Here is a 27941-nt window from a genome sequence, read left to right as displayed (position 1 = left end):
TTCTTCACAGTGGAGAGTCTGGAGCGGGGAAAACAGAAAGTACCAAACTAATCCTGCAGTTCTTGGCAGCCATCAGCGGTCAGCACTCCTGGATAGAGCAACAGGTCCTGGAAGCTAACCCCATACTTGAGGGTAAGAACTGATACGGGTTTAAAGGGATCATAGAATGCAAAACCGAGTTTACCTTGAGACGAATAACGATAGTTCAGTGGGAGAAATGGACGTACAGAGAAGTTCAAACCCCATCGAATCCTCCTTTCTCTGCAAATCTCACAATTCTAAACTTCCACCATAAAACGGGCGAATTCAAACGAAGCCACGAGTTGCCCTCAACTCGGGGATGTTGCCTTATTTGGCTCTGGCCTGTACTTTTGTCACGCCCCAGAATTTACATACAGACCAGCGCACTGGTTCACTGGCCCAAGAACATGAATAGAGGTAGATGTAAGACACCAGTTTATGTGTTTAGCCTATAGTTGGGTTTACTTCTGCAAGAATTACAAAGAAGGCAGTTTCTCTATTGAAAATGAGCCAGAACCACAGGCGGAAATGCAGTGTTCCAGGCTGCGCAGAGAAAGGTGAACATTTTCCGTCTTCCCAAGGATCCGAAGACTCGACAGGCATGGATTATGTTGGTGTATCAGAAGATCCCTGCAAAGTGTGATACTCATCTGTTCATTTAGTCTAAGCATTTTAACGAAGACAGCTTTTAAAATCTTTGACAGTTTAAAGCAGGATTTGCTAAACTTCTTTTACTGAAACGAGGGGCTGTTCCGACCGTAAGACTGAAGTCTCAGCTGCTGTGCCATGAGTAGGGTTGTCAAAAGTATCGAAACTCAAAAAAGTGTCGATACTGAAATGTTGTATCCGGATACAATACTCGTTTTTAAAAGTATCGATACAGTGCCGTCACCATTGGCACCTAAGCAGTCATTCATCTAAAGTGCAGAATAGAGGACAATGCACTTTCAGAACACTGTGTGATTGAATAATTCTGTGCTCTTTTCAGTTTCAGACTTTTTTTTTGTAAGAGGTGCAGCTGCTGAGAATTATTTTTGTTTCTTAACTGGTTTGGCTAGTGTCATTGTTATGTGTGCAAAGCATAGCCAAGGAAGGAACACTTCATTTGAATTTTCTAAGTTTTTTATCAAGCTTGCTTAATATTATGCACAGCATACAACCTTTATTGTGTTTATTTATTGTATTTTATTTATTATTGAAAATATTTCTATAAACTTTTGGAGTCTTTGTTTTTATCCTTGTGGTATCGAAAATGGTATCGAGTATTGAATATTTTCCTTAGTATCGGTATCGAGTTGAAAAGTTTAGTATCGTGACAACCCTAGCCATGAGCCGCCCGTCCTCAGCCGGAGGAGGGGGGCTGGGGGCTGGTAAGGCAGGCGGGGGGAAGAGCTGCTGGTGTCCAGGCTACGGGGTCGGGTTCAGTCGCTCCGTCCCCCGCTGGCTCCCTGCCCCCGTCCGCCATGGGGTTCCCGGGCCAGCCCCGGAGCTGACGTCTCGATTTGAATTCCCGGTGTGTTTTGACTACGTGCTTCACTGTAGTCGACCAAAATGTCGGAATATTTTGAAATCCCCCCCTCCCCCCCCCCCATCATAGCAACAAGTGCTTGTTGCTATGATGCGTCTTTGCTCATCTCATCTAAATATTCATGAGCATACAATAAAAGGAAGAAAACCTGTCGTTCCATTCTAGGGCTCTAAATAGGGCTGGGTACCGAACTTCGGTTCTTTTATGGTACCGACAAAATGCTTCGGTTCTACAGAGTATCGAAACATGCCTCGTCTTTCGGTACCAAGTTTCGGTGATTGGCTGTAACACTTAACGTGATTGCGTCATCCAGGAAAAATACACAGGTGGTCACGCCTACAGCCAGGGTTCATGTGTATCTGTTGTGAACTGGTTGCGAGCGTCGCGGAACCCCTTTAAAATGCCCCCCAGGTCAAAAGTGTGGCTTCACTTTATTAAGACTGATGCCAATAGTGCGCAATGCAATACATCGTGCACGGAAACAATTTAAGAGCAGAAAGTTGCTCGGTGTTTGACTGCAAGAAGAGCGGACCGCAGCCGGCGCGACCATCCTCCTCTCAGCAGCCCGTGGGCAGAGCAAAGCCAGAGCGGAGTAAATCAATCATGCTGCTTTCAAACTGGATGCAGCAGGAGCAGCAAAATCACGTCTGCTGCTTCCTTTTTTGCTGCTTGTACCAGCTTCTGACGCGCGGCTGAAGCAGCTTTGCTGCTCTGGCTGCGTGGTCGAAAAGTGTGTCTGAGGCGCGTTGGGCGGAGCTACTCTATCCTTTATTTGCCTTGCAGCCATATTTGCTGTGATCAGTGGGAATAAAGTCGTTTTATTATGTTTTTAAGTGGGAAAATCCACCTGAAAACTTAATCAGTGCAGTCAGTTCATCCTGCCTTCCAATATTTCTGTCGGACCCGCTCAGACCCCCACATACCAGCGGTGCACTGTCAGTAGGATCCCATTCAACTGGCTTGTTTGTCAGACATGGTAGTTTTTCTAAAGGAAAACTGCTAAGTAAAAAGGTAACAGTGAATATTAGACACTGATTTTTTTTTTTTTTTTTTATCTAAGAGGAAAAATGTAAATGGAAAAATCTGAGCTTAAAATAAAACTCAAGATTTGTACTTTTTTATGTTGTGTAATTTTCTTTTTCTTCGAATTGATATTATAAAACTGGTATCGAAAAAAGTATCGTTCAGGAACCGGTATCGAAGTGAAGGTATCGGTATTGGTACCGAAAATTTTTGAACAATACCCCGGCATAGCTCTAAACCAGGCTTGCATTAGGGCTCATAGAACAGCAATTATGCCATTTTCTGCCCAACCAATGTTACACACCCTATCAGAGACCTTAAGGACCAGCACCAAATACCCTATATAATCATTCTATGACCCCTTTAAAACAGTTCATGGAAAGTCCGGTTTGTTTTTGTGTGTGTAATTGACTTGGTTAGCATTAACTTAGAACCCCTCAGAGCAATTAAACATATACTGTTGATTCATAATACATAATAATTATAAGGTCACCACACAAAAACGAAAGAAATTAGTCACAAAACAAAGAATGACAAAAATGCCAGAAATTAGGAGAGCTAGGGGATAAAGGCTGTGGTCTGTGGATAAGAAGTTCAGTGAGATATGAGGGAGCGAGATGGAGGGAAGAAAATGTTCTGGTGATGATCCATGAGCTGATCCAGTTTGGTATTGATTTGAGATAAAGACCAGAGAGTATGCTGTTGTGATACTCCAGATGGGATGTGACCAAATGTTGAACCAGGACAGCAGTGCAGTCAGGAGGATGACACAGCAGGCAGATTAGGTGATTGATGTGGAGCTGGAACAATACGATCTTTGAAAGTACCACGTTAGAAACACCGTCATGAATTTTATTACGGTACTTCTGTTATTTAATCCATTGAAAACAACACCAAAAAAAACCAGGGACAGATGGCTCTGCTTATAGGAGTTCAAATCTGAAACATTGAATGTGAATCATTGCAGATCATCTATCATTTGAATCCTTATCTTTACACCCATGTAAAGATGACAGGAATGAGCAATAAATACAACATTAAGAGCAAAAATAGCAGCAAAAAGGCACCAAGTGTAAACTTCCTGAGCTGGAAACATGCACAAACACAATGATTTTTATACAATACATTCATACATCTGAACTGCACTGTCTGTGGTCTGTCTTTTCCTCCGGCAGCTTTTGGTAACGCTAAAACTATCCGTAATGACAACTCGTCTCGTTTTGGAAAGTACATCGACATCCACTTCAACAAGAGGGGAGCTATAGAGGGAGCAAAGATAGAGCAATACCTGCTGGAGAAATCCAGAGTGTGTCGACAGGTATGGCTGCAGCGTTTCAGCTGCACTTTATCCTGCGAGCAGTAAGATCTTAACAGTAAAGAGCTTAAACTAACCATGTTACTATTTTAAATATTAAGCCTGTTTTTTATTTCTGTACTGCAGGCTTATGATGAGAGAAACTACCATATCTTCTACTGCATGCTGAAGGGTATGACTGTTGATGAGAAGAAGAAACTGGGACTGAGCAAAGCCACCGACTACAACTACCTGACTATAGTGAGCATCACCTTACTGCTTAGATTTTAGTAATCTATGTAAAACTAACTTTTGTTTCTAACCGCCCTGTTTCTCTTTTAACCCATTGCTCCTACTGTACTTCCGCCGCAGGGGAAGTGTACAGTTTGTGACGGCCGAGACGACTTGAAAGAGTACTCCAATATTCGCTCTGCAATGAAGGTACTGGTGACCGGAAGTCTGTAAATTAAAACTAATCAAAACTAATTGTTCTTATTGATGCATTTTGACAAATGTTTGTATCTTTATTTAGGTGTTGATGTTCACAGAAAAGGAGAACTGGGAGATTACCAAACTACTGGCTGCAATTTTACATATGGGAAACCTACGATATGAAGGTAAAAAATAGTCTCTGGGAGAATTTAGACACTGTGCAGCATGTTTTAATGCATACATTACACCTAGTTTGCTTATGTGTCTTCCTAATTTGTTCCCTGTAACCAGTAGTCGATTTGTAGGGGGATGATGGATTTTTTATTTTTATTTTTTGGAAACACACATAGCCTAATTAATATAGTCTATTAACCTAAAGCAATATGCATGTTATAGTTGTTACATGTCCGGTATGTCGGTTATTGACCTTGACCAAGGCACCTTACAGTAGAACTGTAGTAAGTCCCTGGATATCCATGGCTATCACTGCCCATATATAGTTAGGGACTAATTTCCCACTGGGATCAGCTTCAGAGTCATGGTAGGCCACTTCTTTGATTTTACTTTGGAAAATCTTTTGACAATGAATCTATTAAGATGTGGAACAAAACCTCACAAAACTTTGCAAATTAATATCTGAATCCTTTTTATTGAAATTCAGTTAATTAAATTCACAGGTGTCAAGTAACGAAGTACAAATACTTCGTTGATGTACTTAAGTACACTTTTTAGGTATCTATACTTTACTCCATTACCTATTTTTCCTCCTACTTTTGACTTCTACTCATTACATTTTCACACAAGTATCTTTACTTTCTATTCCTTACATTTTTAAAACAAACGTTACTCGTTACTCTTGGCTTCGGTTTAAAGCACAGGTCACGGATTAGCGGACTGCGATGTTATGAACAACATTAAATCCAAAGATTTTGTCCGAGGTAAAGCTGATTTATTTGTTGTAGTCTCTTGTTATTCACACACAACAATAAACAGCGATTAGCCGACGTGGGTTTTAAAGCTGCAAAGCTTTGTCTTCAGCTGAAAATCAAACGCACATCTACACAGACCAGTGTGATGCATTCGCGAGCGAGTGCAATTGTGCATTCAGGAGCATGGGACATTTCAGACTTACAAGGAAAGAGACAAAAACGGAACGTAACTTATACAATAATGTATTTATTCAGAAACAGTGTGGTCTTTCTTACAATACTGAATGCTCTATAATTGTGTTTCTGTTATTTTTTGATTATTCACATCTGCTAGCTTTTTATTCTAAAAAATCTATAATATTACAGCAGAAAATTATCAAAGTTTTTCAAAAGCCTGTTTAAAAGCTCCAAATGAGGCTTTGGATCGTACAGCGACAATTGCGCTGTCATTATTTTACAGGCAGAATTTGCATTTGCTGAATCTTGTCTTTTAACTAGGGATGGATATACAGGAATACAGTCATACAAGTGTCAACTCCTCTCAGATAGAACAGGATGCAATATTTGGCAATTCCTATTTTTATTTTTTCATCTTTTTTTTTTTTTATTCAGTGTAACATGAATGCATAAATACGTCATTTTATTTCAGTGTTAAATTCTGTTTAAAGTAACAGATCATTAAAAATGTCTCCTGACATTTACTGGTTGATTTTCTTTATTCGGACCCCACTGATTTTTTATTAGTTACCCGTGGTTTAATGTTTCTAAATATATATTTCACGTCATGTGCGCCATCCAATGCAGATCATTGGTGCCATCCACATCTAGTGAAAACTAGTGTAATTGGATGAGTCGTATAACGCAAACACTCATTGGTTAGTTAAAGGAATTTATCAGAAGTAAGCAGGTGTTCTTCAAACTGTAAACATGAATTGTCTATGCCATGCTAAAATGTCAGATTCAGAAAAACATGTCTAAATGTCTGAAAGGTTGGACACAGGCGAGAGCGTATCGGGAGATGGAGACAGAGACCAACAAGACCTCCCTCATCCTTGGCCCTATCTCAAAGAATTTTTGGAAATAGACGAAAAATTGAGCTTTTAATTCATATAGTGGCATCTGGCATTTTTTCTTAAAGGTTACTTTATACTTTTATACTTTAAGTAGTTTCTGGAGCACATACTTTTTCACTTTTACTTGAGTAAAGAGGTCAAGTTGATACTTCAACTTTTACCAGAGTGTTTTTAAACTGCAGTATCTATTCTTCTACTTAAGTAACAAATGTGTGTACTTTTGACACCACTGATTAAATTGAAACGGCTGTAATAATTTTCAAAATCTGAAAAAAAACTGCTAACAAATTCATTCAAGTTATCCTAAAAATGAAATAAGCCTATATAAAATCTAATAATTTTACTCACCGTTCAAATATTAATTTAAAGTATTTATTCTATAAAATAGACTGTTTATCAGAAAATCAGTATTGCTTCTATTGGCTGATTTAAAGTAAATTGCTTAATTAAAATATGTTTTTCAAACCTTCGATTCTCTTTTCCGGGTTTCCTCCACTGCTCTCGGCCACAGCTCCACTTGTCTCACCAGCATGGTCTAGATTCTGGCTGTCACCAAGCAAAACGGTAGCAGCCTACAAATTAATTTTGTGTTCAATTCACAACCAAAATGCTGATTTTGAATATTCAGCAATGCCTGTACACTCTAGACTAAATTTGTGTGTCTTGACAACTTTAAAGATGTTTAAAGATGTTTAAAGATGTTTGCACTTCAAACTAGTTTACCTAGTTTTGCATGCTATCGCTATGTCCAAAGATTAGGACTTCTACATATTTGGTGACACAATGGTAAGCTTATAAAAGGTAATGTCTTCTGATTCTTGACTTAAGTTAAGCATTCGTTTTTGCCTTCTTAAAAATTAAGCCCCTCAAATCGCTTTGTCCTTGTCGCTTGACCGTGATGCTGTTCAGTACACCATCACGTGCTCCGCTGGTTGCACCACTGAGGTCGAAAATGAAACTGCATGTGCCCTCTGGGCAACCGTAATTTTTTCAGGCTACCCATAAGCGCGCAGCCTACCAAATATTGAAAGGGCAATGTTATCGCCATTACTGTTGATATATAATAGAAATTTACATATTCAGTGATAAAAGTGGTACGAGGGGATGATCATTTAAGAAGGGGGAGGATTTTTAAGATTTTTTTAAGAAGGGGGATGCCCCTTCATCCCCCCTCAACTCCAGTATTGCCTGTAAGCTAATTTGGATATTAAGACCCTGTTGTTTTAGTCTCTCTTAGAAACGTAAAAACTTTTGCTCATGAAAGATAGAAGAGTTTGCAAAACCATGGGTTTTGTCCAGAACAGGTTGTGAAAATTTACTGACCACTACCAATCGGAAAGAAATAAAAAAATTGATCAACCTGAGTTTGTATAAGTTTGTAGGTTTTCAAATATATCTAGATAAAAGATTTCTTAAGCCCTATTTGCACAGGATTAATTTTACCTAAATACAGATTTAGGTACAGAAACCTGAGATTTTTCTGATATTTAAATACATCCCTTGGATATGATGTTAATGCGCTGCAAATTGTGTAACAGCTCGCTGTGTTTGAGATGTTAACTTTAGTCATATAGTTTATACTCCTTTAATCAACTCTGAGCAACTGTTTGTGAGTTAATGTTAAAACTGCTTTGCAAACTATGGCTCCAGGTCAGAGCTTTTACTTTCACCACTAACCAGCCGTATACAGAAGGTTACAAACAGAAAAAGTTGTTCTTCTATCTGAAGATATTTCTTCTCTTCTGCCTTTTTTTTTTTATTGTAATCCTGTATGCTGTGGACCGATAAAGTTTTGGTGGTCTGGGCCCCAAAAGATTTTCTCTGCATTCCAATGCTGCCTCTATTCTCCACCAATAGACTATTAAATGCTCCCAGGAAACAAAAACAGCCTAATCACATATTTTATTCCTCCCACTTCTGCCCATATCACAGAGATGCCTGTTCACATTGGATTAGTATTATCACAGGCTGTCATTTTTACTTTACAAATTACTGACACAGCACATTCCCATTGGATTAAAAACACAGACAATCTCTGTGATTATCACAAATGGTATGTGGCTCCTAGGTAAAACTAGTCGAATAGGGCTTTATAATAAAGACCTACTAGACCTGAATACAAAAAAAAGAGATAATCTTTTTGTCATGGTTTTGACATATTTGGCCCACATGCAGATCAAACTCAGGAGGAAAAAAGCAGTGTAAGCAGTGATGGGCAGTAGCGCCGCTACATGTAGCGAAGCTATTAGTTTAACTACATTTTCCAGTAGCTTGACCGTAGCGTCACTGCTTTATTTATCAAGTAACTTTCCAGTAGTGACGTTATTTTTTTTATCAAGTAGCGACGTAGCGTCCACAAACGCTACAAAATCCAGGGCAAAACTAAGTAATGAAACCAGGTTTTTTATTTTTGAAACAACAATCTGAGTTATTCGTTGGGCATTCATGCATGAGCCTCTATTCTGCCTCTCCTGTCTGTGTCTACGAAACATGCGCATCCGTACTGCAGTGGAACTCAAAGAATGACACACGCAGACACACAGAGCCACACACACAGGATCGCTACCACACCGTGGTCTTATCTTCAGGGATTTTGAAACTTGTTGAATCCTCTGATAAAAAGTACATGTTCAGATGTTTTAAGGCTTATTTGCCTTATTATTACAGATAAGATTTTTAGGTATGGAGGAACAGCTCTCCCATGTATAAAAATAAATACATAAATAAATACATGCTCAATAAATAAATAAGCATTCAATTAATTATCCCCCAAAATACAATGAATAAATATGTAGGTAGAAATTAAATTATACAGTGAGACATAAATGTATATACACTATATTGCCAAAAGTATTTGCTCACCTGCCTTGACTCACATATGAGCTTAAGTGACATCCCGTTCCTAATCCATAGGGTTCAATATGACGTCGGTCCACCCTTTGCAGCTAGAACAGCTTCAACTCTTCTGGGAAGGCTGTCCACAAGGTTTAGGAGTGTGTTTATGGGAATTTTTGACCATTCTTCCAGAAGCGCATTTGTGAGGTCGCACACTGATGTTGGACGAGAAGGCCTGGCTCTCAGTCTCCGCTCTAATTCATCCCAAAGGTGTTCTATCGGGTTGAGGTCAGGACTCTGTGCAGGCCAGTCAAGTTCATCCACACCAGACTCTGTCATCCATGTCTTTATGGACCTTGCTTTGTGCACTGGTGCACAGTCATGTTGGAAGAGGAAGGGGCCAGCTCCAAACTGTTCCCACAAAGTTGGGAGCATGGAATTGTCCAAAATGTCTTGGTATGCTGAAGCATTCAGAGTTCCTTTCACTGGAACTAAGGGGCCAAGCCCAGCTCCTGAAAAACAACCCCACACCATAATCCCCCCTCCACCAAACTTTACACTTGGCACAATGCAGTCAGACAAGTACCGTTCTCCTGGCAACCGCCAAACCCAGACCCGTCCATCAGATTGCCAGATGGAGAAGCGCGATTCGTCACTCCAGAGAACGCGTCTCCACTGCTCTAGAGTCCAGTGGCGGCGTGCTTTACACCACCGCATCCGACGCTTTGCATTGCACTTGGTGATGTATGGCTTGGATGCAGCTGCTCGACCATGGAAACCCATTCCATGAAGCTCTCTGCGCACTGTTCTTGAGCTAATCTGAAGGCCACATGAAGTTTGGAGGTCTGTAGTGATTGACTCTGCAGAAAGTTGGCGACCTCTTCGCACTATGCGCGTCAGCATCCGCTGACCCCGCTCCGTCAGTTTACGTGGCCTACCACTTCGTGGCTGAGTTGCTGTCGTTCCCAAACACTTCCATTTTCTTATAATACAGCTGACAGTTGACTGTGGAATATATTTAGGAGCGAGGAAATTTCACGACTGGATTTGTTGCACAGGTGGCATCCTATCACAGTTCCACGCTGGAATTCACTGAGCTCCTGAGAGCGACCCATTCTTTCACAAATGTTTGTAAAAACAGTCTGCATGCCTAGGTGCTTGAATTTATACACCTGTGGCCATGGAAGTGATTGGAACACCTGATTCCAATAATTTGGATGGGTGAGCAAATACTTTTGGCAATATAGTGTATATCTCTTAATTAGCTTCTTTATTTTTTCACCTTCTTTGCAAACAGTTTCATTTGTTACTTGAATCGACTGTTTAATTGAGGTCTGAAAAGGTTTTCTCTAAGGCAGACCCTAAAGAAATAAGATGCCTTTTGTAGGGTTTTGTTTTCCCTAGAGATGTCCATTGAATGCAAACTCATAGCCATGTCTCCATGTGTAGAACACTACACAGTACCTTTAATTTGGTTCTAATAACAGCAGATTTTTTATTTTTTTGTCTACTAGTAAATACTTTAGTTTTTTTATTATGCTGATCATAAAGCAGTTTTTACACTGTGTTATGTCATTGGCTGATCTTTAATAAATATTTTAACTAGGGTGTCAGACTCATTTTGAATTGATATTAGGTTGGTACAACGTTAGGTAGCTTCTGATGAAGTTAAGCTACTTTTAACCCATTAGTGTAACTTAGCTTGCTATAATTCTTTAGGTGGTAGCTTTGGTGTAGTGAAGCTTAATTTATTGTTGTATAACTGATAGCTTAGCTCACTACACTGGACAAGTAGCTTGCCCAACACTGAGTGTAAGGCGTTAATTATAACACAGTTTTACAGGGGGGAATGTGTGGATAAACCACGACGAAGGAGCACCAGAAAGAGACGCAAGACCGGGGCTTGTTTGATCTGCGGACGAGAGGGGATTAGACAGTGCTTGGTGAAAGGAAGGTGCGAGAGTGAGAGGGGAGCACAGAAACCTAGCCAGGGGGAGAGAAGCAGAGCAACGGACTCAGTGGGTGACTCCCAGTGATGGCAGCAGGTGACTGGTGGGTGGGCATGTGGTGTTCAAGCGGAGTCCGAGCAGTGGGCAGTGGTGGGAGCAGTGTAGCCGGAGAAACCGGGGGGTGATCCAGTGAGGTCCTCAGCTCGGCTTGGTAACACCGGGGAGCCTCGGAGTGGGATCCGAGTAGAGAGCGGGAGGAGACTTGACCAGGGATGCCTTGGGTTCGAGGGAACGCCCAGGAACAGGACCTGGAGCATTGCCAGCAAGGGAGGTTGACTTGGGAAATCAGAGCACAAGGGAGCGCTTGGAGTGAGATCCAGAGTGTGAGGTAACCTGAGAGAGACAGTAGACAAGGATTACGTAGGGAACAAGAGAGCTGTCAGTAGACAGTGGCCAACTGAGGCGTACCACACATGTTAACACTCATGTGTCCTCCAGCTGTCGGACCGCCGCTTAAATGCTCCCAAACAACGGCGCCAAACGAGCCGCAGTTGTGCGCCACGCCCAACTATAGTCACCTGCGGAGAAGGGAGAGAGCAGAGAAGGCAGAGCCAGCAGGAATCTGCTCGGAGCTGCCTGCTGAGTCCTGACACTTTTTTGTTTATAAAAAAAAATGGTTTTGGTTAAGAAATTATATGAAAATGTATTGTTTTTCTTATTTAAATCCAATTAAATTAATAAAACCCCAAAAAACCTTGGCAGATTTTTTTCACCTCGCTCCAATATTTGAATACTTAGCATGTTGATCATTATGTTATCATTTATAAGGAAACTGGTCTGTGAGAAAAACATTGAGAAAATCCAACCACTGTCAGAAAGGTTCAGATTTGGATCAGTTTCTTTTTTTTTTCCTGAAAACTTTCTAGAATATTAATCACCGTCTCCTTCCATGTTTGTCTCCCTCTGTTTGTCCTCTTCTGTCGATATTTATTGACAGCTCGTACTTATGACAACTTGGATGCCTGTGAGGTTGTCCGCTGCCCTCATCTCTCCACTGCTGCTACACTACTTGAGGTAAAAAACTGTTTTTAAAATGTCTTATCTGCCTGGAACAAGGAAACGTTACTGACTGAGCTTTTAAAGGCTTGTAGGCCCCCTTTTTACTATTTTGTCATCATTTACGAATCACTGTTACGCTTTTGATTATTTGGAATTAACTTCATATAATGAGTCAGAGGTACTGTTGAATTATTGCTAAAGATTCATGTACCTGGAGATACATAATATTTTGAGCATTGAATACAATATGAACAATTTAAAAAAATATTTTTAATAACTAGTTATGACTCTAAATCTTTGCTTTCTACATCCAAAAAAGATCAGTTATAGTTTTACTTTCTTAATCCCTACTTTGAACCCTAGAAAGAAAAAAATATGAATTTAAATCAGTTTTTTTTCCTAACAAATCGTCCTGTTAATCATCTCCACCTTGAACTCGCCTGTAGTTTACTTTTGTAGTAGTTTTTTAACATAAAATTTTTTTGGACACAGAAAAAAAAACAGTCGGTGAATCTAAACATGTAACTACATACAATGAGTGCATCCAGTCTGTTTATAGGTCTGAGGTGTCTGGGGCAGAAGAACCAAATATAAATACAGGAAACAATGATTGTTTTCTGAGCTACTAGAAAAAAATGGAGAATATAGTTATATGATTATAATTTCAGACAGTATAATCTGAAGGTTGCATAGAGCTTTGTGCCAAAAAAGACACACAGCTTTTGTTTATTAGTTTGTTTGCTCTAAACCATCCCACAATGCAATGAGTATCTATCAATAGGAAGTGTTTGGATCAAGCTCCAACCATGCTCCTGCTAGTTGTGTTGGATTATGGTCAGATTAGTTTATTTGGAACCATACCGAAGATACCCGAGTGCAATTGCTGTGTTTAAAACACTCCTATCAATCTTTATTCTGTGGCTCTTGTTGCTTTGAATGGTCAACATCAGCTATTTAAAATATCAACCTTTATCACGCCTACCCCCAGCGTCTATACCGCCCTGCATCCTTGAGATGCAAAATATTCAATTTTCTACATATATTTTAAAGGGATTTTGCAAGATATGTGTTGTGAAGAGATAGCATATTTTTTTTCTGATCATCATAGAGTCAAGTTATTTATATATATATAAAAACGTCAGACTTGTGTTTTTTAGGTGGACAGCAAAGATCTGATGAACTGTCTGACCAGCAGAACACTGATCACCAGAGGAGAGACAGTTTCCACCCCCCTCAGCATGGAGCAGGCTCTTGATGTCAGAGATGCTTTTGTAAAGGTAAAACAAACGATGAAAATATTAACCCAGTGTCTTAAAACAAAGCTTTTTCATTTTCCAAACAGTCATCTATGTTCACTGCAAAAATGTTCTGAAAACTAGTTAATATTTGTGTTCAGCTTTCTTTGCCATTCTTTTATTGAATGAAATGTCTGAATCCATGTTTTTTAATCACACACTTCTTTAATGGAGCAATAGCATGATTAGAGCTGCTGGTTTGTTTCTGTGTGCGCAGGGTATTTATGGACGCTTGTTTGTTTGGATTGTGGAGAAGATTAATGCAGCCATTTACAAGCCTGCATCGTCACAACCAAAGGCTCTCAGGCGTTCCATTGGACTGCTGGATATCTTTGGCTTTGAGAACTTCACTATCAACAGGTAAAAGGCCACAGACTGTAATATAGTAGGCAGTCTGTACACATCACTGCTTGTCCTATCTTTAATTTTTTGGATTTAGTAAAAGTTCATTGTCCTTTCAGGGGTTAATAAACCCAAACTTCATACAGGTTTTTGCTGGTTACCTTCAGTGGAATTGGGTGCATTTTTTTGTATTTTTATCTTCCTTCCTGCAGCTTTGAGCAGCTGTGCATTAACTTTGCCAATGAGAATCTGCAGCAGTTCTTCGTCCGTCACGTCTTCAAGCTGGAGCAGGAGGAATACAACCTGGAAAACATCAACTGGCAGCACATCGAGTTTACAGACAACCAGGATGCTCTTGACATGATCGCCATCAAACCTATGAACATCATATCGCTTATTGATGAGGAGAGCAAGTTTCCAAAGGTGAAGTGAGCACAGTTAAACTTCTGTGTTTGAGCTTTGCTTGACTCTGAAGTAGAATCATCAAAAATATTAATACTTTGAAAATGATCGAAACTCAAACACTGTATCCAGATACTAATTCGTCATGATTTTGATACTAAACAAGTGTTGTTGACATATTTTTGCTAATGTTAATTTCTGGATTATTTGCATTATTATAATATTTTGGCATTCTTAAAATATTGTCAGATTTTGTTTTATTACGATTATTTTGTATTTATTTGAACACTTAACTAGCACTCATGATTCTACTGAGAAAGTATGTTCCACATTGAGATTTTAAAAAGTAAGTTTTTCATGTAATAAAAATCTTTTAATGCTTTCAATTTTTTTTATCCCCATGGTATCAAAAATGGTAATGAATATCAAATATAACAATATCAAATTTGAAATTTTAGTAACCTGGCAACCCTAATCTGAAGAAATAATGAATTAGGTTTCGATGAATCTTTCTGGAGCCTATAAAATAGTCTTCACTCTGAAGATTGCTGCAAAAAAAGAACCGAAAAGAAAAAGGAAACTTCTCCAAAAAATCTCCACAAAATCTTCTCCAAATGATTGTTATTCTTGAAATTAAGATTCATAATAGATTCCAAATTTCCTCCTGAAAAGATGTGAGATATTAATATGCAGGCCCCATTCAGCTCACTGTCAGTGGAGGTTAGATTTTAAATCTAGCCGTCAGTTCACCGCTCCTCCCTCTTCTTGTTTCAACCACAGGGGACAGACACCACGATGCTGAACAAGCTGAACTTCCAGCACAAACTCAACGCAAATTACATCCCACCAAAGAACAACTACGAGACTCAGTTTGGTATTCAGCATTTCGCTGGAGTGGTTTACTACGAAACAAGAGGTCAGAGTCAGACTCAGTTTTGTTAAAGCTTTTTTTTTTTATTCTAAGTTGATGTTTTCAAAAAGTTTTACTTTCTGATTTGGTTTAATGATGTCATCCCCTTCTTTCTCTCAGGTAGTTTTTACTTTTTTTTCTCTGATTGTTATGGCTTCTATTTATATCTAGAGGGTGTCCATTATGGGTACTCTAGGGTGCTTTGCATGCTTTTTGTCCCCATCTCTCCTTGGTGCTGTGGTTTGGTTTTGTTTCCTAACCAACTGATTCTTGTAGATGTAAGAAAGTGCTGTTTCTGTCATTACAAAAATTATTAAACTTGGGAAAGGAATTTACTACTGTTGTCTTCAACACTAGAAATTTTTTTGTTTTTTATTTTTATGTTCAGCAGCCATTTATAGCTCTCTTTACACTTTTTATCCAAACCAAAAAAGACATAAAAACAATCCACTGGACTTGGACTTGAAGACTTCTCGCTTGGAAACCAAGTCCAGTGGATTGTTTTAAAAAAATTTTTGAATGACTATGACCTGGATGACTGAGAATCTTCACCAGCATTTTTATCCAAACCTTCTGCTATCAAAGAGTCAGGAATCTTGTTTGTTTATTGACCCCGCTGAAGAACCGCCGCTAGTTATGCTGGAGTTCTTGCTCAGAAGTTGTGTGTCTCTTCTTCCTGCTACATTAACCTAGGAATAGTGCACATCAGGACATCTTGTTCTGTGCAGAAACTAAGGTTTAGCTGTCAGTGGAGGTTAGATTTTAGGTTACAAGAAGGTTAGAGGACGCAAAAAGTAAAAGATAGATGCTATTTGGAATAAAGATCTTTTTTAATGCATCTTAAAAAAGAAATTCTAAAGTATAGACACACAAAGTAAAAATAATATTTTTTCCCCCAGCATTTTATTGTCATTACACTGTCAGAAGTACAGAGCAACAAAATGAACTCTGCATTTAACTGCAATGGCAGTGTGTGTTACCTAGTGAGCAGTGTGGGGGTTAAGGGTCGGGTCCCCAGAGTGGCAGTCCGTGGGAGTACAGCTTGGACTCAGAACCTCAGGATTCCTGAGCGCAAAGGCCTCCACTCCCCAAAGCAGGCATTAGCGTGAAGGGTCTTGCCTAAGGACCCACATTGGAAGATCATTCCCCCCCGGCTGGGATACGAACCCAGGCTTCCGGTTTGCAGGACGGGTGTCTCCCTCTGTCAGGGGAGACTGCGCCAACCAAACCTGTGGATGAGCCTGGATGAGGAAAAGACATGACACGGGCAAGCTCTCTGGTCATTAGCGCACAGTCCTGAAATGCTGCATCACAAAATCCAAATGCCACACTTTCTTGCACCAACAGCATCCTGAAGAGATGCAGAGAGGGCAAACAAGAGGTGTGCCAATGAGTCCCAAGGCGGCCAGCATGTGCTCCTGTATTGTATGCCTTACTGAGGAAGTGATCTGTGACCCGACATTGAGTTCCTGGCCATCGAACATCAGAGAGCAGACACAGTTGATGAGGCAACAGCAGGTTCAGCTGCTGGCAAAAGGCCAAGGCAAGCCTTGGCTGACTCATGCATGGCAGCCAGCACCCGGCCATTGATAGACAGGCATTACACCACCCTTGGATCCTGGCAACAGGCGTGCAACTTCTTCAGGTATCCTCTGATGGAAGGGCAGAAAAAGGAGTAGGAGCCCGACTTTGCCTAAAGACCTCAGCAATGGTAGCAGCGGCCTCTTCTTTTGGGAGTTCCAGCTGTAATTGCTTCATGCCCATACACATGACATCTCACATAGGTCTGCCACCAGTTTCGCCAACTGTGATCTGGGATGAAAAGGAGCCAGGCTTAGAGGCTTGAGAGGGCAGCGCTTCTTCCTCATAATTGTCTTCATTTCTAAAGTAAGAAGAAAATGCAACAAGAGACAAGATATCCTCCTTTGCGGACAAGGTAGGCATGGGAGGAGAGGAGAGCCCAGGCGCTGGGAGTGAAACATCAGGCTGACGTGCCTGCAACAACGACTTCATCTCTGCCAATTCAGTAGATAATCTCTCAACCCTGGAGGCCAGGCCATGTTCAGGCTTGGTCCGCTTCCTCTCAGAATGGGGGGCAGACACCATGGCGTACCAACGGCAGCGCTTTGAACCCTTTAAGCTGCAGTTCATGCAGTGATTTTTAGACGGTGCCTCCACAAGGTGAACACACCCAAGGCAGGAAAGGAACAGATGGTGGCCATAATCTGCCTGAAGTGCAACACCGTGTTCAATACAGCTCTGACTGCACTATCAGGTTCTACTTACTCAGATATTAGTAGTTGAACAATTTGATGACAGGACAAAACCACAGTGCTAACTTTCAGACATAGATCAATCACTCAGATTAAAAGTGGTGTATAAGTATCTTTAAACTGCCTGTTTGTGTTTTTACTGCAGGCTTCCTTGAGAAAAACAGAGATACATTATATGGAGACATCATCCAGCTGGTTCACTCCTCCAAAAACAAGTTCATCAAACAGATCTTCCAGGCTGATGTTGCTATGGTAACAGACACATTATTAACCATTTATTTTATCCTGGTATATCTGTATCTGGAGAGGTATCTGTTTGTAGACTTCCTAATTTATAACATAATTGTAGTGAGGTTTGATTCTCCAAGTGTTTGCCAAATGTATAATCTTGTTTGGAAAATAGGTATCTATGGATTGGAACCTTTAAAGCTCTGTAAAGTTATTATTATAGTTATTTTTTATTTTTAAGGTTTAAGCAATTTCCTATTTCTGCATGCCAGATTTTACCCCCTTGTTTCACCTGTTGAGTTTTTTTCTGTAACTCTGCTGTCTCCTCTGTCTTCAATCATTCTATATGATGGGGTCTTGTGTGCAAACATGCCTGTGTGCTGCTTCTTGCCAGTTTCTGTGTGGTTATACGCCTGGTGCTACAATACTCACAAAGGTAACAATTCTTAAAGGAATTGCAAACAGTCTCCAAACATAATGTCTAACTACTTTATTTTTTAACATTTAAAGTAATAACTGATGTGGACTGAGTTCATCCATGGTTCTAACAAAGCAGTACTCATTGTCCGTAATATTACCCCTAACCATTATTCTCCCACTTAATGTGTGATATTTCTTTCTTACACCATTGCTCTTTCCTCTCTATTTGTTTTTCAGCTTTTCCATGAAAGCTGGAAGACGTTTTTAAATTTAATTATCATGGTCTTATTTTTAAGATTTTTTTTTTTACAATCTATTACTTAGAGAATTGTGAAGCTACATTATCTGCAAGAAGGGAGAGAGAAAACAGAGAAAAGGCGTTTGTGTCACAGTTCAGGAAATTCATCATGACCAACCCTGATTGTTTCTTTCTGCTGTCTAGCTTTATGTGCATGTGACTTTGTGCCTGTATGTGTTCAGGGGGCAGAGACCAGGAAACGCTCTCCTACTCTGAGCAGTCAGTTTAAAAGATCTCTGGAGCTGCTGATGAGAACTCTGAGCGTCTGTCAGCCTTTCTTCGTTCGTTGCATTAAACCCAATGAGTACAAGAAACCCATGGTGAGTTTATGCTTCCCATTACTGCATCTCAGTGTTAGAGGCAGTCAGAGCTGCACTGTTAGGAGCACACTTATATCTAAACTGTTATAGGAGGATATATAAAAGAATATAGTAATAATAAGTTGATATTTTAAGACAAACACAAAAGGCAGCATAATGGATGCAAAAAACTGATCCCTTAGACAGCAAGAAATGTTGGTAACAAGGTGAAATAACTAATTTATTCTGTTAAACTACTCTAATGTAAGTTTAAAACTCACCATGTTTACATTTGCATTCCGATGAATTGTCTTGTTTAATTGCATAAAATAAGAAGCCAAATTTAGCTTCTTCTTTTGAGATTTTTAAAACATCTTAATCTTTGCTTAAAGTTCGAGCAATTGGTTTTTTTTCTTCTTTTTAGCTTTTTGACAGGGAGCTCTGCGTGCGCCAGCTGAGGTACTCTGGTATGATGGAGACAATTCGGATTCGGCGTGCTGGATATCCAATCCGCTACACCTTTGTGGAGTTTGTAGACCGCTACAGGGTTCTCATGCCTGGAGTTAAACCTGCGTACAAACAGGTAAGAGTGATATTTGTGTTTATTAGTTAAGAAAATAGAAAAGATTGCTGTAAAAGAAAAAATAAGTCTTGCTGTTTTCTATTGGATTTTCCAGATAAAGTATCTGCCAGTTGTTCCTAATACTATTCTCTTTGTTTACTGATCAGCTTGCCTGAAAACAAAGATTACTTTACAATGTTATGGTTCTTGTGACCTTAAAAAGCCATTTTTGCTGCCTGTCAATGTTGGAAGTTTTAAAAGACAATTTTTTAAACATTTTTAAATCTATTATTCTGCAGCAATAAGGATTCCTCTGCACTAGAAAATGTTTTAGGATGGTTTCAGTCTTTTTAGTATTATCTGTTACAGCTTCATCTGAGACTATTGAGCTTAGTTGCTAACATGCTTAATGTTAACATTGAGGGTGGAATATTAAAAAAAAAGACTTAACATATATTGCTGGTAATGCAGGTTGGTTAATGCTAATGGTTTGTGCCAATCTTACTCAACATACTAGCAAAAAACAGCCAAACTAGGAGGAGTGCTTAGCTCTGGAATACAAACATATTCTAGAGATAAATTTCAGACACCAGCCGAGGCCTGGTCCAAATAAGTTCATCAACAGGACAATTATCCTTAAAAAGAATGCAACAACGGCTTAGTCAAAGTCCAAACAATTACCTTGTCCAAACAATTACCTTGAATACTGTGATATAATTAAATGTGTCTGCAAATGTCATGCAGCTGAAACAGTAAGAAAACCCCAGAAAGATGTAAGAGGCTGATGAAGATGACTGCTGTAAGATGATTCAGCCTGCTATTAAATAGATATTACTCTGAGTTTTCACTAATTGCTTTATCTGTTTGTTTTGATAGATAATGGAAGTAAGGAGACTTTTTTTATAATCTGGTTAGATTTTAATAATTTTAGGAAAGTTATTTTTAGTTGTGTAACGTTAAAGTTTAGAAATGAGTACTTCATTCCATGAATGTATATCTACATACATTTTTCATTGTGGTTTTTTTGCAAAATGGCATTAAAGAAACTCTGATTCTTTAACACCTGTTTATATTCTCTATTTGAAAATAATGAGATAAAAAAAGGTTATTTTTATGACATTTAGAGACTGGAGTATGAAACATTACAGAAAGGGTGTTTTACTTTACTTTAAATGTTTAACTTTTGCTCCAGTTGCATTAGAGAAGAATGCTGGGCTGCAGGACCTTTTTTATTTTGTACCAACTGCTATAACAGCATAAGTGTTAAAACTTTGCTCCAACAACAGAAGATCCTCTTTTTGGAGGTCCTTTGTGGGTCTTCTGGTGCTTCCTGATTTCAGGAACTATTCTATGTTTTAATCTGTATTTAATCTACTGGAATTATTCCCATATGTTTTCTTGTTTCTCCAGCCTCCCTTTGATGCCTTTCTAAATGTTTTTAACACCAGTCCTCTGATTCATCAGTGATTCTGGGATATTAACATGTCAGTTTTGTCCTGCATGTGGGACCCATCATGCCTACAATTGTTTGATTAAAACTATTGTGCTTTAAAAAATGACATAGGAAGTTTTAATGAATGGATTAAGGTATTATTGATGGACATGTAGCTCTCAGAAACCACTGACCTCTTCCTCTCTCTCTCTCCTTAGGAGGACCTGAGAGGAACCTGCCAGAGGATCGCTGAAGCTGTGCTCGGCAGAGACGATGACTGGCAGATGGGAAAAACCAAGATCTTCCTCAAGGTACCCTTCCATTAAAGTGAAGGTTTTAAGCATTTAAGGGACAAAATGATAATTAATAAAAGTGACAAAATGTCCAATACAATGTAGAACCATTTATTTTCTTTGGCAATCAAACAAAGCTGTTCATCTGAGCTGTGAAGCTCAGCTGTAATAGTTTCCAGTTCCGTGTCCAGCGACAGGAAGGACTGTGTCTCTTGTTTCCTGCTTTCTGTGTTTGTTTTTTATCTCTAAACTTTATCTGGTTTTGTAACAAATGTATAAAAGTGTCTTCCGCTCAATGAGAGCAGATGTGGTCATAACACCAGAGGTCAGTGGTAAGGCATGTCCGTTAACTCGTCACCCCGCAGCCATTTTCTTCCCCCCTGAGGTCAAATGAAAACATCAGCTGGGTGTTGGTTCAGGCGGGACACAACTGTCCTGTTCACTGGCCTCTGTAAAGCTTTCCACTTCTCAATGTGGTGTTTTCTTTTAGTTTTGATTGTTTAAATCAGTTTAGGAAACATCTGTACAAAAGGTGAGGCCCTCTAAAAATATTTATTATCCTTAGATTATGGTTTCTTTTTAAACTTAAATTTTTAGAATCTATTTCAGTATCTATAAGTATGTTAGTTTTACTGTAACTTCCAAGATAAAAATAAAAGTAAAGTGCTGTACAGAAGAAAAACAAGAATATTATTAGTCAAGCCATATAATATGTATCTTATGTGTTCATAATCATATGTTCATAATCAGCTGTTAAAGGATGAGTTTTGGTGGACCCCTCAGATTAAAGGGCAGGGAGGTCACCTTTATGTATCAGAATAGTATGTACCTTAAAGGTATTGTGGAGGATTTTTTAAAAGACCCGCCCTCTCCTTCTGAAAAAAAAAAACAATTTGTGTGCAAGAGCATGCACGAGCCTATTTCTCCTCAAGCATGCCCTGTTTTAAATGTGCTGTTCTCATTATTCATACAAGCTTTGTACACATACAGCGGAGACTATATAGTGAACTTTATAGCAAATTCAGTTAACTGACCATTCGGAAGATGATCACTGCTTTTTACTCCCCGTTGGTCACGTAACTCCTCACCGTGCTGTGCCTGCGCCATCTTTGTCATTGGTCACCGCTGTCAGGTAGAGAATGGATGGATCTTTAATTTTGTTTAGTAATACATTTTGATGTCACAGTTTACAGCTGCTTCTTTGTTTGGTGTTTTACTGAGGGAAATTGGTTTTGGATTCATTTTCAGTTTCACTTCTATTGTACATAAATATCCTGCTTATTTGGTCATTCACAGTTTTTATGTCAAGTAATTAGAGACGTTTGCAGACTTTAAATTATTTTGCTTTGTTCAGAGTTATGATAATAAGAGTGGTGATAAACGGTTGATGTTTTTATTTTCTGCAGACTAAGTTTATTGTTAAGCTTAAAAAAATGTGATGTTTAGGTGGAAGTAAAAGCCCCAAAAGTTTTCTCACTGTGTTGAACTGAATCCATTGCCCTCAATAACTTTGAATGCCCAAGTGTCAGACTTTGATGTCGAGCTGGACAGGAAGTTCACAGGAAGGAGAACGCGCAGTTGTTCAGGAGGGAAGTAATATCTCTTGTTCCTGAGGATTCATGCCTGTTGGGCCTGATAGTAGTTTGACAGATTCTTGGAGGAGACGCATCAGCTTTAAAGTTCGAACTCTCATCTGTCTGTTTGGTCAAAGTTTTCCTTTAAAGATATATGATTCTGTTTCCTGACATTGTTTTCATGCTTGGATGTCTTGAATTGTTGCTCACACAGCATGTTAGCTCAAAGACTGAAGCCAATGTGCCAGAAAGGAGAAACAGGACTAAAAAAAACATGTTTTCTTCTTCTGCTGTTGGATTAGGATCATCATGACATGCTGCTGGAGATCGAAAGAGATAAGGCCATCACAGACAAGGTCATCCTCATTCAGAAGGTGGTGCGAGGTTTTAAGGACAGGTATGCCCCTGAGAGCCCGTTCTGACCCCATTCCTGTTAAACAAATTCACTGAACTTTCGGGAAAACTGTCATCTGAATACCATATAGTTTTGGAGACAACTTGTAAATTAAAGAAGATTCTTTATTATTAAAGTTTTATATTTATTTATTGATTAGATCTAATTTCCTGAGGATGAGGAAGTCGGCTGTATTGATCCAGAAGACATGGAGAGGCTATCTCTGTAGGAGGAACTATGGAGCTGTAAGGAGATGTTGAACATGCACCATCATCCAATAACACACAGATGCATAAAAAAGATATATAAGAGCATAAACCTGCAATACCAAAGTCATCTAGCTCTGTATAAATCTGTCTACCTTTCTTTGCTTTATCCTGACAGATGCGAGCAGGCTTTTCTCGCCTCCAGGCTCTAGTTCGTTCAAGGAAGTTGTGTGCATCATACCATGTGGCCCGTCAGCGAATCACAGGCTTTCAGGGTCGCTGCCGAGGATACTTGGTGCGTCGGGCATTCAGGCACCGGCTGTGGGCTGTCATCACCATCCAGGCCTACACCAGAGGCATGATCGCTCGCAGGCTCTACAAGAGGCTAAAAAGCGAGGTAAACACAAAGGGTCATCAAAGCTCAGCACTGATATACCCTACTTTTTACTTTATTTAAAGCGAATAATATGAAACATTAGTTTATCCTGGAAAAGATCCGGTTAAGGAAATTTTAAGGAAAAGGTGGAAGCAGATCGGTAATTGTGACAAAGGATGATAAAACGGAGCTGCCAGGGAGAAGAAAAAAGACAAAGAGCAGAGCTTTCAAGGAGGTAGTTGAAGGAGGAGATGAACGATGTGACGGTAGAGATAGATTGAGACAGAGGCAGATCATGGCTGACACCTAAGGAAAGGACTGTATTTTTGTCTTGTTAAATATGATCATCTGACTTCAGTAAGTCAAGGAATGCATTGATCTGGGCCTGTTTGTTTTTTTTTGTGTTTTGTTTTGTTTGGGGTTTTTTTAACCGTTAACAGCTCATTATGTTTTTTTTCAGTAACTTATCTTTTTCATCACTTTCCATCAATCAGTACCGCAGGAGGCTGGAGGCTGAGAAGATGCGTCTGGCTGAAGAAACAAAACTGAGGAACCAGATGTCTGCAAAACGAGCCAAAGCTGAAGCTGAACGCAAACATCAGGTCTCTTTAAATCACCCCCAGAGAAAATGTTTAATGTGTTTTTATGCTTGGGGATTTTCTTTTATTTCATTTATCATTTTTATGTGCTCTAAAGGAATAAAAATAGTTTAAAAAGTTTGTTTTTGTTTGTAAGCATAAAGAGTTTAAACAATATTAATGCAGTTTAACTGGCTGGAAAATTGGGTCAGGTAACTTCTTTTCTTTACACTGCTGACATAAAATTAAAGGTAGTGGATGTTGAGGTTAAAAAGTCTGCAATGGCGCCACATGCCTTTGTGCTCTGTCTTATAGTATTTTACTAGTTTCTCAGTATTTCTTATGGTTACTTTTTGTTCATAAAAATACTCTCTCATCCAGGAGAGACTTGCCCAGCTGGCTAAAGAGGATGCTGAGCGGGAGAAGAAGGAGAAGGAGGAGGCTCGGAAAAAAAAAGAGATGGTGGAGCAGATGGAGAAGGCCCGGATGGAGCCTGTCAATGACTCGGACATGGTGGACAAGATGTTCGGCTTCCTGGGGACGACAAACTCTTTACCAGGCCAGGAAGGACAGGCTCCTGCTGGATTTGAGGTAAGCTGATCAAAGGCTAAGCTAAGATAAAAAACAGTTTGAAAATTTGGTTTAATTTATACTGAAAAAGAGCCTCATGGACAGTTTATAGACAGCTTTGCAGTTATTTCTTCATAGTTATTTAGATGTAAAGCATTTGGATCAATGCAGAAAAAAAAGGTGACATCTAAGGTAGAAAATTATTATAATTTGCATCTTTAAAATCTCACATTGAAATATTAACTTTTGAAAGAAAATAAATTAATATCTGAGATCAGAAACATTTCTGTAGAAATGTTTGACAAATGGGAGCTTATTTTAGTAACCAGGGTTAGTTATTCTATATTTGTTTATGCTAAAAGAAAAACACCCAATCAGTTAATATTAATTTGCAATTAAAAGCTGACATTAGATTTATTGTTTCATGATTTTACTGCTTAGCGATAAAGCAATTCATTTTTAGCCAAGTTTTACTCTGTCAGGGATTGATGGCCTGTCTACTGTGTAGGACTTGGAGCACTCTCACCATGAGCTGATTGAAGAGGACCTGGACGAGGCTCTTCCTCTCCCTGAAGATGATGAAGAGGAGGATTTATCAGAGTACAAGTTTGCCAAATACGCGGCAACCTACTTCCAGGGCAGTACTACACACACTTATGTTCGAAGGCCTCTGAAACAGCCACTGCTGTTCCACGACGACGAGGGAGATCAGCTGGTGAGTTGCTTCACATTTCTTACTCCTAACAGAAGGTTTGCGTGAATGTTAATTTTTAAAAGATAACCAAATCAAATTCTTAAAGAAAGAGCATTTTCCTATTCTAACCTGATTAAAGAAAACTTTTTTATCATTGTCCCATATAAGGCTGCCCTGGCAGTCTGGATTACAGTACTGAGGTTCATGGGAGATCTGCCGGAGCCCAAGTACCACACAGCGATCAGCGACGGAAGCGAGAAGATCCCCGTCATGACCAAAATCTACGAGACTCTGGGAAAGAAAACCCACAAGAGGGAGCTGCAGGCGCTGCAAGGGGAAGGGGAGGTGAGGAGGTTATATGAGAGAGGGGGGGTCAACAGATCAAATTCAGAATAGGTTTAGTTTTGATCAAACTGAATTTAAAAATCTTCCCACTTCAACCAAACATATTATTTTATTAAAGTAAGAAGGCAAAATCTACCTAACAAATAATTTATTTTCACTACATTTTTTAAATGATTAACAAAAGGTTTAGACACAATGCTGAACCATATTTGAACCGCATTAATCTCAAACAATGAATCAATGGGATACAAACCGTAAATGATTCTGTTATTCATGTGTTTTTCATTGGTCTGTGCATCTAAAGATCAATCAAAAGCCTCACTTTGTGGCAGTGATTTTCTTTTTTAGGACCAGATGTAGGAGAACACATGCCCATAAGTAGCCAAGTTTCCTCATTGGAAACAGGTTCCTGTGTCCAAAGGAGCATGTTGTCAAGAGGTTGCATTTCTTTGCTAGTTCTTGATGATGAGTGGCTGGTTAGCAAGTTTAGATTAACCACATAGGTCTGAGCAGAACTGATGCCTCTGTTATAGAGAAAAACTAGGAGGAACCACAGGTGCTGGGTTAATTTCTCATGATGCTGGGATTCCTCAACACCAGAGGATTTCAGAGGCATCTGGCTGACAGGTCATCTATGAGTCATGCCATTCCAGCCCTGTGGGACATCTATTGATCTGCTAATAAATGCCAGTTTACTCAGAATGTCTGGTGTGCTGGATGATATCATCTCACTTAATATAATATTGCTGATATATATATATATATATATATATATATATATATATATATATATATATATATATATATATATATATATATATATATATATATATATTTGGCCAAGGGTCGTAATTCCAATTGCTTAACTGGAAGGATAAGAAAAAAAACGTACTATCTGCTGTAGGGCTGGGTATTGTTCAAAAATTTACGGTTCCGGTACCAATACTGATACCTTCACTTCGATACCGGTTCCTGAACGATACTTTTTTCGATACCAGTTTTATAATATGAATTCGAAGAAAAAGAAAATTACACAACATAAAAAAGTACAAATCTTGAGTTTTATTTTAAGCTCTGATTTTTCCATTTACATTTTTCCTCTTACATAAAAAAAAAAAAAAAAAATCAGTGTCTAATATTCACTGTTACATTGTAAGGACCTTTTTACTTAGCAGTTCTCCTGTAGAAAAATTACCATGTCTGACAAACAAGCCCGTTGAATGGGATCCTATTGAAAGCGCACCGCTGGTATGTGGGGGTCTGAGTGGCTCCGACAGAAATATTGGAAGGCAGGATGAACTGACTGCACTGATTAAGTTTTCAGGTTGATTTTCCCACTTAAAAACATAATAAAACGACTTTATTCCCACTGATCACAGCAAATATAGCTGCAAGGCAAATAAAGGATAGAGTAGCTCCGCCCAACGCGCGTCAGACCCACTTTTCGACCACGCAGCCAGAGCAGCAAAGCTGCTTCAGCCGCGCGTCAGAAGTTGGTACAAGCAGCAAAAAAGGAAGCAGCAGACGTGATTTTGCTGCTCCTGCTGCATCCAGTTTGAAAGCAGCATGATTGATTTACTCCGCTCTGGCTTTGCTCTGCCCACGGGCTGCTGAGAGGAGGATGGTTGTGCTGGCTGCGGTCCGCTCTTCTTGCAGTCAAACACCGAGCAACTTTCTGCTCTTAAATTGTTTCCGTGCACGATGTATTGCATTGCGCACTATTGGCATCAGTCTTAATAAAGTGAAGCCACACTTTTGACCTGGGGGGCATTTTAAAGGGGTTCCACGACGCTGGCAATCAGTTCACAACAGATACACATGAACCCTGGCTGTAGGCGTGACCACCTGTGTATTTTTCCTGGATGACGCAATCACGTTAAGTGTTACAGCCATTCACCGAAACTTGGTACCGAAAGACGAGGCATGTTTCGATACTCTGTAGAACCGAAGCATTTCGGTCGGTACCATAAAAGAACCGAAGTTCGGTACCCAGCCCTATTTAGAGCCCTAGAATGGAACGACAGGTTTTCCTCCTTTTATTGTATGCTCATGAATATTTAGATGAGCTGTGCGCTGATTGGTTTGTTTACAACGAGTGAAGCTGCTGAGCAAAGACGCATCATAGCAACAAGCACTCACTCACTGAAACATTGAAATTGTTGAAATGGTAGGGTGACCAGACATCCGGGGGGGGGGGGAGAATTTCAAAATATTCCGACATTTTGGTCGACTACAGTGAAGCACGTAGTCAAAACACACCGGGAATTCAAATCGAGACGTCAGCTCCGGGGCTGGCCCGGGAACCCC

The 27941-nt window shown here is 39.5% G+C and overlaps 1 protein-coding gene across 4 annotated transcripts in view; it reads left to right on the top strand.

Moving 5' to 3' along the window:
• myo7aa (myosin VIIAa) overlaps positions 1-27941 on the top strand; it is a 74867-nt gene that overhangs the window by 26968 nt on the left and 19958 nt on the right. For 3 of the 4 annotated variants that reach the window (XM_038288506.1, XM_038288505.1, XM_038288508.1), the window contains 21 exons: positions 11-132; positions 3748-3890; positions 4014-4127; positions 4239-4307; positions 4399-4483; positions 12082-12158; positions 13301-13420; positions 13656-13798; positions 13993-14203; positions 14963-15098; positions 17511-17617; positions 18494-18631; positions 19035-19193; positions 20823-20915; positions 22774-22868; positions 23026-23110; positions 23250-23468; positions 23942-24049; positions 24407-24616; positions 25104-25310; positions 25458-25634. In XM_038288506.1, the coding sequence (XP_038144434.1) occupies positions 11-132; positions 3748-3890; positions 4014-4127; positions 4239-4307; positions 4399-4483; positions 12082-12158; positions 13301-13420; positions 13656-13798; positions 13993-14203; positions 14963-15098; positions 17511-17617; positions 18494-18631; positions 19035-19193; positions 20823-20915; positions 22774-22868; positions 23026-23110; positions 23250-23468; positions 23942-24049; positions 24407-24616; positions 25104-25310; positions 25458-25634 (2818 nt within the window). Of the gene's footprint in view, positions 1-10; positions 133-3747; positions 3891-4013; positions 4128-4238; positions 4308-4398; positions 4484-12081; positions 12159-13300; positions 13421-13655; positions 13799-13992; positions 14204-14962; positions 15099-17510; positions 17618-17987; positions 18030-18493; positions 18632-19034; positions 19194-20822; positions 20916-22773; positions 22869-23025; positions 23111-23249; positions 23469-23941; positions 24050-24406; positions 24617-25103; positions 25311-25457; positions 25635-27941 lie in introns of all 4 variants that reach the window. The other variant, XM_038288507.1, reaches the window with a different exon arrangement.

The sequence above is a fragment of the Cyprinodon tularosa genome, unplaced genomic scaffold (assembly GCF_016077235.1).
Source record: "Cyprinodon tularosa strain WSP-4 unplaced genomic scaffold, ASM1607723v1 ctg257, whole genome shotgun sequence".
Classification (NCBI taxonomy): Eukaryota; Metazoa; Chordata; class Actinopteri; order Cyprinodontiformes; family Cyprinodontidae; genus Cyprinodon; species Cyprinodon tularosa.
Note: the sequence above shows the minus strand (reverse complement) of the source record. Positions and strands in the feature narration are given on the sequence as shown.